Source organism: Argiope bruennichi, chromosome 7 (genome assembly GCF_947563725.1).
Source record: "Argiope bruennichi chromosome 7, qqArgBrue1.1, whole genome shotgun sequence".
NCBI classification, from domain to species: Eukaryota; Metazoa; Arthropoda; class Arachnida; order Araneae; family Araneidae; genus Argiope; species Argiope bruennichi.
This window is the reverse complement of record NC_079157.1, coordinates 57,994,275-58,011,348: the sequence shown is the minus strand read 5'-3', so window position 1 is coordinate 58,011,348 and position 17,074 is coordinate 57,994,275. Positions and strand designations below refer to the sequence as shown.

Below are 17,074 nucleotides of genomic sequence, written 5' to 3'. Positions count from 1 at the left end.
AAAAAACTTCTTAGACGGTATTATGGAATGCCTGCTTGTACTATGAAGAGTTAATTACTATCTTATGTGATTGTAAGGCGGTCATTAATTCCAGACTTCTTACAAACTTATCCGAAGATGCCAATGACCTTATTCCGCTCATTCCATCAATGTTTATACAAGATATTCCGTCGGTGGGAGTGGACGATTTTGATGAACTCGACATTACCGATGTTAAAAGGCGTCTGAAATATCGATTAAATCTTAAACAACACTTAAGAAACAGATTCCACCATAAATATTTAGGCATATTATTACAACCACGGAAGAAAAGCATTTATTATGAAGTAAAACCTGAAGAAATTGTCTTTGAAGATGATTCAAACAAAAAATTAATGTGGCCAATGGCTAAAATTCTTGAGGTTTATCCAGGTAAGAATAAAAACGTTAGAGTAGTGCGATTAAAAACACCAAGCGGTGAGATTGTACGTCCTGTTCATCGGATCCCTTGAGATAAAGTGTGCAGAAGATGAAAGCCCTCTTAGTGTAAAACCTCTTACAACAAGAACAGACAGAACTGTAAAAGTGCCTTCAAAATTTTTGAGGACTTGAACTGTGCAAATTACTTTGTATCCAATGCTTATTTATCTTATTTGCGGTTTGATTATTAACGAATAATCAAAGGCGTGGGAGTGTGCGGTAAATATCATAATCTAAATCTGTTAATAGGCATTTAGCAGATGATTCCTTTTCAGACATTTTATAACTGCTACTATTTTTATTTCAATTAAAATATTATTAAAAAAGTAAAAGCAAACAATTTTTTCTTTGATAAACATATTTTATTAATATTTCATTTATTTTTTGTATAATACTTGATGATCAATTGTAAACCTTTTGGAATCTGGCTATGTTTGTAAGATATGCTGTTAAGTTGAAAGAATAAACAAGCCGATGGAATTTTAAAATGCTTGGAGTATTATTTTAGTTTTAAAAATTTAAAATGATCTGCGAGCTATAGTTTGAAGCTTAAGAAAACGGGTAATTTTCTGGAAAGCAAGCAAAACTAAGAATTCTAGAAAATTATCGAATTCAGGCACTTCGTTATCTTTTAATGTTAACTCAAATTGTTTGCGGGTGTCTCGATCTAATTTTTCGAGAATAATATTTAATAACAAAGTGACGGATAATTTATCTCTTGCGAAATATGAGATTTTTTATGATCTAAGACTTTTTAAAATAGTATCCAATATATTGCGTAGATCTTTGCCTGATTCATGCTTTAAGGAATGAAGATTTAAAATATTATTTATGTGGAAGTTAACAATTATTCTTTTGTTTTTATAGCGTTGCTCTAAAGCTTTAAATAGAGAAGAAAAGTTATCGTCAGCAGTTTCTATGGTTTTGGCTTTTCCTTTAAGTGATCCATGTAAATAATGCAATTTTTCATTTTCAGAAAGTTCAGGATTTTCACTGATTAGGTTATTAAATTGAGTTTTGAATAAATTCCATTCTTCGAATTTTCCGCCCAAAAACGGAAGTGGAATTTTTGGAAGTTTGCTGAATGCCTTTTTAATCTGATCACTAATAATAGAGTCATCAACACTTTGATTATGCACAGAGTCAATTTTCATAGTTTTTAATTTATTAATTGAGGGTTTTAAGGCTTACCTCTAATTTTTGAATGTCCTCATCGACTTCGAATAGACAGGTTCGATTTTCTGGAAATCTTCTTTGGCGATTTTGTAGTAGTCATCTTTTAATTCTTCGAATTTGCGTTCGATATTTAGCACAATATCCAGTTGAACTTGAAGCTCAGGAATGTCCATCTTGTTTTGACCTTCAGTAAGGGCATTATTTAATTTCGTAAGCTGGCTTTTGATGTTGCCACGCTTGTGATTAAGCGATGTGATATCTGTCATATTTAGCGTAATGAATTTATTAAATTCATTGCTAAGAATTACTCCATAGGATCTGGATGACCTCCAGCTCGACGGACCAAAATGTGCGGAATTGCGTTGGTGAATGAAAAGAGTAAGCGACTGTAAAAATGCGTTTATTTTTATGCGTGCTTAGCGAGACAGTTTGAGAACTGTTCTGAGATATTACATGGTTGCCAGGTTGACGTAGTTACAAAGTGCGCCAAGGGAAGAGGCTCCGCCGCCAAAGGCTTGATTTTACAAGTATGGAACACTTATCATTTCAAATAAAGTAATAAAATTTTTAAGAAATACATCGGCTGTGCTATCATTCTCTTTGTTAAGCATATGCTATGATATTCTTGCAGTCACTTTTAAATACAAAGTTAAGCTTTATAAACCGAATTTCCATACATCAAAAATCTTAGGAAATGTCTCTTGATATTGAATAAAATTTCCATATACTGAGTAAAAGTTTCAAATAAAAAATATTTATATTTAGTACAGTCCATAGTCATCAATCAAGATTAGAAATATCAAATCTGGAAATTATTTCATTAATCTAATATATAAAAATGAATTTTTTTGTTCGTATTTTTTATGCACTGCCGTATCGTTCATCTGATTACAATAAAATTTTCTCGACATATTGCTTGCACTTACACGAAGGTTATAGGCATAGTAGAATTATTAGCATTTATTTTGAGCGCAATAATATTTACAAACAAATCGTTTCATACATTTCTATTATTAAACATTATTTTAAAATTGACAAAAAACAAAAAGGAAATAGCAAATGGCACATGTTGTTCATAGTTAATCACATATATATCAAACAAAATAAAATCATTATCAGCGATGCCGATCAATGGCAGCGAAATGAAATCGAAACTATTTAGTGCAAGCGCTAATTTTTTTTCTTGTTGTTAATGAATAGTCATCTACACAAAGTATTGTCTTTCAACAGCACAATATTTTGGCTGCATCGAACCACACATATTATTCAGAGTTTATCTCACCGATACAAAATAGAAATATTGTTATCAATGCCGATTACGGTATGTTATATATACATAATTATATCAAAGTAAGTTAATATCCAGTTAAGTTTTCCAGTGCCAACAGCAATTTTTCTGTTTATTCAATGAATTGACAAATGATATTTCAGTTATACAAGTGTATATCATGTTAATTGCTTCGTCAAAAAATATGCCTCCCAAACGTTCGTCTCTTAGTAGATCTACCAGCGCAACACGTAGAAATAAGCGAATTCAAGCTTCTCGACAAACGAGCAATGAAAACGAGGAACGACAAGCGAGCAATGAAGCAGTTCGTTTACGAATTGCAAATTTATGTGTGTCAGAATCTCAAGATCAACATGTAGCAAGAATTGAAAGACAACATTTTTGTGTTAATCGATCTCGCGTTTTAGAATCGGAAGATCAACATGCAGCAATAATCGAAGCAACTTTTCTTAATGGATAGTTGAATGAAGATGTGCTCATTCCACACTTCCCATTATTCCCACTAACATGTCTTTTAATTTAAAATGACTGCAATCTCCATTTGACTTACATTCTCGATTATCATCAATAAAGTGCAGAGTCGATCACTTCAAGTATGGGGATTGAACCTTAGAAAATCCATGTTTCTTACATGGCCAGTTGTATGTTGGATGCTCACCAGTTGGACAGCCAAGAAATTTATTTTTTGCTGAAGACGGAAAAACGAATAATATTGCCTACCCTAAAGGAACTTGAATAATAAAGTAAAAGAAATAGAATAAATATCATTTATATTTTTCCTTTGTATGCCATTCAGTTTTAATAAATGCATTCATTGTCAACAAGAAAATAAATATCATTCTTTCTATAATTCCTAATTACACAAAATAGTTATTTCAAATTTCACATGATATTTCCAAAATTATTTCTTTTTGGAAATAGTGGCGTCAATGGCTCGGATATCAGCTAGATCTTACTAAAATAGAAATTTAAAAGAAATAAAAGTTGAATGTTCCTAATAATCCTTTGTATTTGTCAGTTATGTTATTTTTAGTCTATGAATCCTTTTCCTTTCATATTGTAAAATTTTTTACTTTAAATTCAATTTAGCTTTAGATTTCTTATAATTCATATTTATAATTATAAGGGACCCTAAACAGAAATTTTAAAATTAAAAAAAAATCAGTTTAATATAGATGTAGAAAACAGGGTGAAAAATATGTTAAATAATAATTAAAAATCAAACCTTTTTGTTATACAGTGGTGGCCAAAATTGCGGACACTTTTGAAAATAGTTATGTTTTCTAACTTTGTATGCTTATAAAAAATGTTACATTTCACAGAATGCAAACTCTTACATATCATTTTAAAGAGAATTTAATGCTGATTTCAATGCAAAAAGCAAAATTCAAATATTTTCAATACAATAAAAGTTATTCTTACTTTAATCTGAATAACAAACACAGTGATGAAGTGGATTGTAATTTCCAACTTTCTTGACCTATCACTGTTCTTATTCTGGGAACCAATAAAATGTTAATAACTGCCAAAAGAAGATGACATCATGTCTAATGTTGGAACAGGTCATTATTGTGCTTTTTTCTATAGAAGGAAGATTGTTTTTTATGTAATTAAATCATAAGTAAGAAATTTTGTTAAGCTTTTTAATATTTAGTAGGAATTGTTGTAAATATTTCTAATATTTAGTCATGACGCAATGCCATCAAATAAAAGAATAGATTGGACACTTAGAAAGAGAAGATTGTTGTGTTACATGAATGTGGTCTTCCCAATGCTGAAATTGCAAAACAGGTGGGTGGTTCAGTAACTACACATGGCATCCAAAAGTTATTTTTAGGATACCAGGAGAGAAATTCCATAAAAAACAAAGCAGGAAATGGCTGAAAAAAGGTACACTACATCTAATCATGACAGTAGAATAAAAAGACTATATCTCCATGATCGAAGAATGTCATCAGTGGCCACCAGAAGTGAATTGAATGATGCTGGCATTTATGTCAGTTCAAGAACAATCAGGAGAAGATTATTAAATATTAGACTAAGATGTAGAATTCAACGAAAAAATTTACAGAAGTGTATAAAAAGATTACAGTGGGCAAAAGAACACATTAATTGGCCAGATGATCAGTGGTTACAAGTTTTACGGAGTGATGAAACAAAGATATTGTTATTTGGTATCGATGGCGAAAATAGGCAAGACATAGAATAGGCGAAGAGCTACATCCTGACTGCATTCAGGCAACTATGAAGAACTCAGTTAGTATAATGATTTGGTCATGCATGTCAGCAGACGGTATTGGTCTCTTTCATGTTATCGATGGGATATTAAATGCAAGAAAATACACTGACACTATTCTAGAGCCAAAACTTACACCTTCCATCAATGATCTCTTTCCTAACAATGCATCATTTATTTTTCAGCAGGATTCAGATCCTTACCACACAGCAAAAATATCGAAAGTGTGATTTAGTGCAAAGAGCATTGAATTGTTATCATGGCCAGGAAATACTCCTAAACTCAAAATTATTGAGAACTTATGGAACCGTTTGAAAACTCTTATATATATGAAGCTTTCATAAAAAAAAATAGGATTAATTGTGTCTATAATTGTTTCCTGGCATCATTTAATAACGAAGGAAGAGCTTAAAGCTGTCGTCAGCTCAATGAAACATCAGTGTGAAGCTGTAACAAAAAATTAAGACTAACTTACTAAGCTCTAACTCATTGCAGTCATCAGCATCTAATGTATCTCGATAATTATTGCCTCTCAACTTTTTTTGTATTGCAAATATTTGAATTTTGCTTTTTGCATTGAAATCAGCATTAAATTCTCTTTAAAATGATATGTAAGTGTTTTCATTTTGTGAAACGTTACATTTTCTATAAGCATACAAAGTTAGAAAACATTAAAATTTTCAAAAGTGTCCACAATTTTGGCCACCACTGTATATATATCTTAATATATATAAATTACGTGTCACGTTGTTTGTCCGCGATGGACTCCTAAACTACTTAACCGATTTTAATCAAATTTGCACACCGTGTGCAGTTTGATCTAACTTAAAAGTTAGGATAGCCCTTTTTTTGAATTTTTAATTAGAATTTTAATTATTAATTAAAAACTAACTTTCCCGCCAAAAAAATCTTCATTTTCCCCACCGCTAAATGAGTACGGCTTCAGTTTTTTCCCCCAACAGTCATGAGGCTAGGCTTAAGATTTTTCGGCTGATTATTTGAAACGATTCTATTTATTTTCTTAATGTTTGATGCATTTAAAATTAAACATTGTTAATGAATCGATCTTTCAGATTCATTCTTATGTACTTTTGAATTAAAATAAAACAAAATAAAGGAAATTAAAAATTTCTAATCTGCATAGCGTTACCCCAACTGGCGTAGAAAAACTCACGCATTTGCGTTACGTTTCGAATCCGAATGTTCGAATTATTTATGATCTTATCCGAAAACGTTTCTCAGGAATAAGATATCATTTTCCACAATTATTTTTTAATGCATACAATAAATTTGATGCGTTGCAACGGATAAAGTATCACGATCTTATGTTTGAATTTTGTATTACTGTGCACGGTGGCAATTCTCAGAAATAAGATATTTTATTTGAAAATGATTAATTACAAACGTTTTAACGGATCTATGATTAATATAACATACTAAAATTCTGCTTTTTTTTTAATTATAAAGTAGTTTGGAAAAATACTTGGAGGTGCACACGGATAATTATTACTTTTCGTTTTGAATGAATTCCGATTCTTTATCTGACTGTTTACTAAGAAAAAATGTTGTACGGCAATAACATTTGTTACCTTCATTGAATTTTCAATTAAATGATTTTATTTCTTTTGTTAAGGATATCGTAAAAATGGTAAGTGAACGAGCCAATAATAAGTTCCTCTAATCGGATAATAAAAAAATATTAACTCATTTGAATTCTAAATGAAATTTAATCTTTTTTTATATAAATTATTGAAGATATGATAATAAAAAATGGTTACAATAATCGTTTCAGTTTTTCATTTCTTTACTAATAAACTGCATGTACGTATCAAGTTATGTCAGCTATCATCAACTCAGCTATCATTCACTTCAGCTAGAATGCTTATCATTATTTAATAAATGTTTCTGAAAGTGATTTCATTTTGTAAATGAATTTTGAATTATTGCAACAGACAAATGTATCAATGACGGAATAAATCTCATGGTAACTTCATGTGTGGAATATAGAACTTTAGTCGACCTCGTGTTATTTAGACTGAAGTATAAAATGAATTCATATTATAGTAAAAGTAATACAGTGGAATTCTTCTTGCTTTTTAATTATTAGTACTTCATTGTTCAACAATCTTTAATTAAAATATATACATGTAAGTATTATCACATAGTTATATTATTATATATTTGCTATACATCAAATCACACTGTATGATATATGTATTTTGATGGTTATGAGGTACTTAAGGCTTCAGGATCAAAAATTAATTAATATATATATATATGAAAAAGTGGTACAAAGCTTCTCACACTTTTTCAATAATTGTTTAAACGGCAATGATAAACTTTTCGGTGGTGCTATCTTACTTTTGTCTGGTGATTTCCGTCAGACCTTACCGGTTATACCTCGCTCTACTTTCGCGGATGAGGTTAATGCATGTTTAAAACAATCATTCTTATGGCGAAGTGTTGAAACACTTCGATTGGCCATAAACATGCGCTTACAATTGCAAAATGATCCATCAGCACAAATATTTTCTGAACAATTACTAGATATTGGGAACGGTAAAATAGAACTGCAACCAAATACGCAATGCATTAAACTGCCAGACAATTTTTGCACTGTTCTTCAGGGGGAAAATGAATTGATTCAGAGTATTTTAACGGATATACAGAGTAATTACTTGAATCCTAACTGGCTCAGTGATCGGGCTATTTTGGCAGCCAAAAATGTTGATGTTGACGAAATTAACTTCCAAATACAACAGTTGTTACCAGGCGATCTAATGTTTTTTAAATCAATCGATACTGTTGTTGATGAAAATGATAGTGTAAATTTTCCAATTGAATTTTTAAATTCACTAGATATACCTGGAATGCCACCACATAACCTTCGATTAAAGATTGGTTCACCTATTGTTCTCCTGCGTAATTTGAATCCACCTCAATTATGCAACGGTACGCGTTTGGTCATCAAAAAGATCACGGAACTATACTTGAAGCTACCATTTTAACTGGAAAGTTTAAAGGAGATGTGGTCTTGTTGCCACGTGTTCCATCAGAATCTACGATACCCTTCAAAAGGTTACAGTTTCCAATATGTTTAGCTTTTGCCATGTCTTTAAATAAGTCTCAAGGCCAAACAATGTCCATTTGTGGTTCAGATTTGGAAAATCCATGTTTTTCTCATGGGCAACTATATGTTGCATGTTCACGTGTAGGAAAACCGTCAAATCTATTTGTGTTAGCTAAAGACAGGTTAACCAAAAATATCGTGCACCGATTAATGCTAAATTAAATTGAAATTAAAAGTATTTATAATTCAAAATAATAAACATTATTGTCAAAGATTTAAAACTATCTGCCCTACCTACCTCATTTATAAGTTTAAGTGTTACGTGTTTTTTACTAACAACTTTGTAATGTACTCATTTGTGTATTAAAAATTAATGTATTTTAACATTTTAGAATTTCTATATATCAATAATTTCCCAGGAACTTTCAAGTTTTATTCATAGAGGTTAGAATATATTCTCATCAGATTTTGTTATTCATCTGACTTTTCATTTTCTATATAATTCTTTTTGTTAAAATAACATTAAAATTTTTTTTTATTTTATAGAATAGAGATTCTGCATTGACGAGACTAAATGATCGCAAAGAGTATGAAGAATTCGTGAATAAGTTTATGCAAATTATCTTAAACATCTTGTTTAAAACAGATCCTTGTTTTAGAGCAGAAAGCCCTGAACAGGTATATAAAAGTATTTTTTTTCTCTACAATTCTTATTTCATATAATTTAAATTTGTTAAAAAGTGTTAATCTAATTAAAGTAGAATTTGAGAAGTTTTACTGTATGTTTTGTAAGTATCTCATTATATACTCAAAATTTTGTATGTTTTTATTTTACTCTTAAAAGTCAGCCTTTGCATTAATTATAATACGATCCATTTTAAAGTGATATGGGTATACTTGAAAGATAAAAGGAATTCTTATGAACAAGCCATAATTGATTAGTAGAAAATTGAGACAACTGGCTTCATATTGTACCTAGAATTTATGAGCATCTGTAAAAATAAAACTGTTTATCTTCGAATTTAAATTATGAAACCTCAATTTATATTAGAAATGAGCTTGACAAAAACTCATTATTATTTATTATCAAGTAATGTTAAGTGTTATTGGCTGATTTGAAAGAAAAGGAAATTTGTAATATCCTTTTACATATTAATAATATATTAGTAAAAAGTTATTGGGATTCATATAAAATTAAAATTTCTAACTTTTTATCTTCTTAAATATTAAGCTTTTAAATTGCAAAATGTAGACTCATTATCTCTAATTTTTTAGAATCAATCACTTATTAATTGTATGGGTGATAGTATAACAGTTACATGGAATATTTTTTGAGGTTATTAGTTTAGATTTAAATCAGATATTTAAAATTTTATTTATTCTTATTTGTATAAAAATGTCTGTGGGTTTTTTTTTGTCTAAATTTTTTTCTAGGTGATACTAATAATTATTCTAAATATTATTTATTTTGTAATACATAGATAGCTTACTAAAATTCTTTATATTTCATGCATCATTCCTGTTCTGCTCACTGCCTTTTATCTTCATTAACATGTGTACATCTCATTCTAAATGAAACAGAGATAAAAGTGAAAGACCATTGTTTACATTAAAGTGCCTCACCTATTGTACTGAAATTTCAGTAGTTAACTAATATATATATATAAAACTATTTTGAATAAAATTCTTACCTGCTCAAATGCAAGTTAAATAAAAATTTTATTTATTATTTTATTTTTAAATATTCAAGTATCAGAAAGTATCAATTTTAATGGAACTTTCTTAAACATTAGATTTTAATCAGGTATTTAAATTATTGTATATTTCATGAAATCATTGCATGTAGTATAAATTTATTTTTGATTTAAAAAAATAGTTTTTTCTATCAGATTCTTGAAATGGAGTACTTGGTGTGTATATGAGAAAGAGAAAATTTGTCAGAATTAATCCTGTAAAATGTAATGTCATTTTCTTTCCCCTTCATTATTTTAAAATTGTCTTATTTAATTTATAAATAATTTAATGGAAATTTAATTTAGAAAATAGCATGAGGATTGGTTTCAATGTGGAATATTATTGAAAATTATATTAAAAATGATATAAAAAATGTATATTTATAGCTTCTGCGTAGATCAGCATTGGAACTTATATTTTTTATTGGAGTTCATGAATTGGCAGTTTTAAGGCACGTTCTTGTCCAGGACTTATTTAACTCAATAATAAGAATTTTTGAAGTAAGTCTTATTTTATAGTATTTAAATCATTTTTATCAATTTATATTTGTGTGTGTCTAGAAAGATTGTTTATGTTATCTTTATGAAGAAAAGATTCTAAATGAAGAGAACTACCTCTTTTCTCTCTAACAAAGAGAGAGAAAAAAGTTAATAATTATTCATATTTAGATTTGAACCCTTTTAGTGACAGAAACATGTTTTCCTCCAAATCAAAATCTCTTTCAGACTTTAAAAAAAAAAATGCCTTATTTTGTAATCTCTGGTTGTTTTGTAAAAGGGTTCAACCAGTTTTTTACTTTGAATTTTGCTTTTGAAAACAACAAAGACATCTTTTTTCATTTTTAGCATTCCCTTTATTAATGACTTCGTTGACATTGATGGATTGCTATTTTAAACTTGGTAGAAGGGCTAGCGATTAGTAGTAAAGAACCCATTAGTGCTGATCAATGAATTCTTTATCATGAAAATTATTAAACCAATGAAAGATTTATGCTGCTTTCATAAAGTTATGGAAAAAAATTATTATTACAGCATGCAAAATTTTATAAGTCCTTCGCTTCATAATCAAAGCAAAATGTTTTTGAAGATCTTATATTATGAAGAGATACAATTCTTAAAATATAGTGATTGCCATCAAAGGAATTACAACAAGGTAAATTGAAGTTATTTTTTACCACATGAATGTCTAAAAATTCATCCATAACATAAATATTTATGTAAAAATCTCGTTGAGAAAATATAAATGTTCATTTATTAAGAAGTTATGAGCATTTTATTAAATTTATATTTTGCCGTAAGAACGTCAGTTTTGCTATAATTTTTTTTCATCAAGTACAAAATAGGTTTGCTTTTTTTTAAAAAAAATGCAAGATCCATAAATTTTTGCCTGCTGCAAAAGCTCTTGAAAATGTGTAACTCTTTCTAAATTATTCATTATGAATGTATTAAAATATCAGGGCATTACATAACTGAATTTGAGTAATTATAATTTCTTTTTAAATCAGCAATAAAAAATATTGAAAAAACTCTTTGAGTTCACCACATTATGTAATTTACATTGAGATCTAATAATGAAAATATGATACTTGACTTGAGCTTCCATTAGATATACTTTACAGGACTTGTTTAATTTAGCTCGTGCATTAGATCTTTTGATTAAATGCTAAATTTTTTTTCCTTTGAAGTTCCAAAATATTTTTATCTTTCCACAGTAAATTTCAATAAGAATATTTTATGAAGAACTATAGATATGTTACATATGTTTTCTATTAAACAATGTTCAAATTTCATTCAATTTTTTTAATAATGCTTACGATATACTTATTTGGTCTTAAAGATTTTGAAAACAAAAAGGAGCAAGAAATATGAACAAGACTGTTTTTTGGTGGTAGTGGGGAAATAGGGATATAATTTTAAGACAACTAATTACATAATTTTAATTATTTGAATTTATGAATGTTTTTATTTTGTCATTTACACAATATTAAAAAAAGAGCTTAGCAATTAATTGCTATTTTCATCCTCCATTAGATAAAACTGGACCATCTATGGAAAAAAAAAAATTGGCAATAATATTATAGATGTACTAATTTTATTATTTTTAATATGACTAAAGTTTTGACACATATATTTTTAATATGAGTTTCATCAATAAAGCTCATTTTTTTATGCTTCAAATGGAAACTAATTTCCTTTATTTATCCTTAATGTCTATAGTTTAGAATCATGAACAGGTGTTATTATTTCATGTATATTTTTTTATAGTTTTGTTATTTTTGTTTACTATTTTCCTGATTACTTAAATTTTTCAAATGTGTTCTTACAATTTCATTGAAATTTTTGTTTTTTGGTTTTGAGTTAAAAGAAAAATTTTTAGATTTGAAAATTTAAGGAAAAAAAATTTTATTAAGTGTTTCATCTGGCTTAGTTTTTAATATTTCCTCAAACAACTTTTTAAAATGATTTTCAAATGACACTTAGTGCTGGATATCTTTATCAGTATCTGAAAAAATGTGAGAAATTTCTTTGAAAAATATTGGAGATTTTACTTTTTTTTTCTTATGATGATATTATTAAATTCCTTTGTATATTAAACCTTCAAGTATACTTCAATTTATAAATTGCTTGAAAAATATAATATCTGAAATATTTAAATATTAAATATATATTAGGTTAATTGGAGTTAGGAGAGGAGAGGATCATCAAAAGTAAAACAAAAAGTAGTTTAATTTTATAAATCTTGATGCTGCTATAATATAATATAATTTTTTCTATACAATACAACTATAAAATAATAATAATACTGTAATATAATATAATACTTGTCCCCCTGTCAGCAAACATTGTCGACTGCTTCTGGCTCTTAGCTTTAATGGACTGCAAATAAAATGTTCTAAATTGTTAAATATATGGAAGGTTAGTGGAAGAGAAAATTTATATCTTTCATCTCAGTCATGTCGAATCTTATTTGTTACTGGATATATAAGAATCAATTAAAAAATTTTGGATCATCATATCTTTTCCCCTTATCCTTATCCTCTATCAACTTTTTCAGAAATGGTATATCCATCCAGATTAACTGGTAATTTATTAATTTTAAAGAATGTTGAGAAAGGTCACAGATTTTTATTATCAATCTTATAAAAATTATCTAACATTTTTGATAATGATATTTTGGGTTACCATTTTTATTTTTTTGGCAAACCAAAGTAACATCCTTTGTTTTAAAATAGAAACTTGTGTAAATACAGAAATAAATATTAAAGTTTTTAAAAAATGTATATGTGGAATTAATCAGAAAATATTTCAGTGGAAACTGTGCATTGTTATAAAAACGAAAACTTCTTATGTTTAGAAAATACATGGGTCTATGTATACAAAGATGCTTAATTTTTTAAATACAAAAATACCCCCCCCCCTCTTTTTTTTTGCTAAGTTTCTTAACTAGTGCTTAATTTTTGCAGTTATTCCTTATTGCACACCAAGTAAATATTTTCCTTTCTTTTAAACTATTAGCCTTTCCATGCAGAGAAATTTTTCTATTGAAATATCTTTTAACATTTCATCTTAGTATTGAAATTATATAATAAAAAAATAAACTTTAATGTTGGGAAAAAAAATGAAAAAAGTTTCTTGAATTTTTATGTGACAATTTTTCTATATAGTTAACATTTTGTTGAAAATATTTTTTTTTAAAAAAAGATTGTTATTTTAATGTTTTTTTAAATAATAAATAAAAAATATAACTGTAGTATATTGTACTTTGAAAAAATATATCATTTGCACTCATATCATATTCTCAATTTTTTTTAAAAATTATTTCTTCAGATATTTTTAATTATAATTAACATAGTATTAAATCATATGTTTATTTTAGAGGGATAATGAAGAAAATTGTTTACTGGCTTTCAAAATACTCATAAAATTATTTGAGTATGTCAACATAACTGAATCACCTCATATAAGGTGTATTGTATTAAATAAGGTGAGTATCTTGTTTTAAAAAGTTTTACTCTGTTTTTTGTTCCACAACTTTTAAAAATATTTTTACCATTTAAAAGCATTTACCCGTGATCACCCACCTCACCAATTGCAGAATAATGTAATAAGGAAGCAAAGCACAATCCATTTGTTTGCACTTGACAGGACAGACTGTTGAATCTAAAATTAGCAAATTTTGCATATATTGTTTGACAGCAGATTCTAAAACCCTCCGTGCCTTTGGGCATGCATTAGGATGGGTCTAATTCGTCAAAATAGGTGTGAGAGAAAAGATGAAAAGAGGGGAATTTACATTTGACAATAAAATAAACTTGGATTACTCCCAGCCTGAATTAAAATAATGCTGTTAAAAGTGACATGATATTCTCATACACGTGAACAAATTGAACAAAAAAGTATTTAATGGGTTGAAAATCAAGGTCAAAGAATGATGCAGAATTCGAGAAATACGCTGATCCTTCACCGTCTCTCCTCTTAATCAGATAAAATTGTCAAAAAGTGGTCATCTCAGAATACTGAAATGAACAGTATATGTGTCTAAGTGTTTTGTTTGGAGGTCTAATTTTTAAATGAATTAGAAATTTAATTAATTAAAAAGTAAGCATTTTTTTAAAAAGTTTTTTAGTGATAACTTCAGATTGTGTTGAATCCTTGCTCTAGTTTCAAATTTAGAAAATTATAAATTTTAATGGTATAGGTATTGTTGTCATTATCAATTAAAAAAACATCTAGTTATATAATTTTATATATCTTTATAATGAAATGCAATTCATTTTTATTCTTGATACAAATATTTAATTTTTTCTGTATTTGTAAAAAAAAAACTATTGATGAGCATTTACTATTTATTTAATTATTAAGAGGATTGCATTATAAAGTGTGCTGTTATTGGAATATGTGTGTGTGTTTTGTAAAGTTTCACATTTTTTTAAAACTTTTGATATTGATTTACTATTTTCTTCTCTGTGTGTATATTTATTTATCTAATAATTGGGACTTCCAATAATTACTATTAAGATTAATTTCAGATTTTAACATTGATGGGAAAACTTTTATTGTTTATCCATTTCTAAACACTTCTGTTCTTTCCCATTATATAATATGCAGTTTTGCTTTTTTTATTATGATTTATTTTATTTTATATTAAATTGATTAATAAAACATTTCAAAATGTTATTAAGTAAATTTTTAAACATATTCAATAATATGCTCATAACTCTACACATTATTAAATTTATAAACACATTATTAGATTTGCTGAATTTCACCATTTTGAGCTTTGCATTATATTTCAGATTTTAAGTCTGATTAATTAAAAAAAATCATTTGGATACAGTAAGCAAAACTATTGTAAATCATCTAAAATAGTGTTTCAGTAAATCTGTTTGGTGAGCATGGAATGTGAATGGCAGATGACTAATCTAATGGTGCATGGAAAAATTTGAATGACTCGAATGCCATGGCAACCATTTCTGGGAACTATGGTTTAATTCTAAGGACAATCACTAGCTACAGTACAAGTTGTATAGGAAGCATTTTACTTTATCAGTAGAAAGTAGCAGGTTCCATATTGTTTCTGTATCCATTGGAGTAGTGAGAGCCAACCACCATACCAGAAATTTCTCGTATACTCGTATATTATATCCTGAGAATTCCAAAATGCTGAATAATGGGTACTGGATTCCATATATAAGCACAAAAACACAGATAAAACACTTAGGCGAAGCATGTACAAAAACAATATTTGCAGAAATCAACAGCACAGACATAAGAAGCAATGAATTGATACTAAACAAATACAACAGTACAAAGTTCTAAGAGAGAACTCACTAGAGATCTGAACTGCAAAGTTGGATTTTATTTGACAACTGCTTCTCATATATGCATCACTGTCTTTATTGTTCCTGTGAAAAAGCAACAAAAGGTTTAGAAGAATCCTGTATCTTGACCCTTGATAAATATATTAACAAGTTTCTCTGATATTTGAGAATTTTCATTTTTGTCACCAGGTTTCAATCCAATGGCCAAGGATCATTGACCCAATATCCATTCAGAATCCATTAAAATTATGTATAAAAATATCTTTGCTGTTATGATATTAATTATACAAGGAAATATTACAGATTCATAATAATAATATAGTTGTAAGGGACTATAGGACCTTTTACAGCTAAAACAGACCTCGGAAGTTGTTCAAATGCGATTCCCTAGCATAAAAAAATTCTTAAACTTAATAGATTTTTTACCACAGTTTTGTAAGACATTTAACCTTATAATTAGGAATTTTTAAGTCAGTGAAATAATTTTTATTAATTAAAATATATGTGAAATACAAACATGTTCTGTATAAATTGTCAGAGGCAGAATTTGTTTGTGTGCAAAGTTTTTCAGAAAATAAGCAACTTATATTAGCAAATGTTAATCCAAATAATTCACAAAGAACATAACTTGATAATCATGCAAAGTTATGAATATTTTAATAGATTTTCTGGAATTATTTTACATTAAAACATGATACTGTTTTTTAAAAAAAGCATTTTTAGCATATTATGAAGCACTAAAAAAAAGTATACATGTACAAAAGTATGCTTTGATTTTGCATGGTTTTCTTTATTATATGTTTATGTGTGTACCTGGAAAATTTCATATTTATACAATCAACCATTTTTGTTTAATCCTATGTGCAAGCACTGAAAATATAGTATTGAGAAAAATGGTTTTAAATAAATGTTTCCGAGTGAAAAGTCGACAGTCACCTACAAGTTTGTAACTCTATCTTATAAACTAATTAAAGTACATACATGTGCAATACCAAAAAATGTTCAATAGGGTTTTGGCTATCAAATAAAATCATTTAAAAAAATTAAGATTGTTAATAGTTTAAATACTTTATAGCCCCTTAAAGTCTATAACAGTTTAGAAATACTGTTATAAGAAGTTTTGTATAATTGCCAAGAAAACTGAATGTCAAATTTGGTTTATTTGAATAATTGACTAGTTTACTTTTTATTATTTGATATCCTAGATCCATCAAAACTTTTGATGATTCGTGTATGCAGAAACATTTTTTTTCCTCTTAGAATTTGACTGCATTTAATCCATATTTTTTA

General features: G+C 27.9%; 1 protein-coding gene across 2 annotated transcripts in view; it reads left to right on the top strand.

The window, feature by feature from the left end:
• The window catches only part of LOC129976676 (transcription-associated protein 1-like), a 273,583-nt gene that overhangs the window by 14,051 nt on the left and 242,458 nt on the right, over positions 1–17,074 (top strand). For both annotated transcript variants that reach the window (XM_056090373.1, XM_056090371.1), the window contains exons 4-6: positions 8,776–8,907; positions 10,350–10,463; positions 13,840–13,947. In XM_056090373.1, coding sequence (XP_055946348.1) covers positions 8,776–8,907; positions 10,350–10,463; positions 13,840–13,947 — 354 coding nt within the window. The remainder of the gene's footprint in view (positions 1–8,775; positions 8,908–10,349; positions 10,464–13,839; positions 13,948–17,074) is intronic.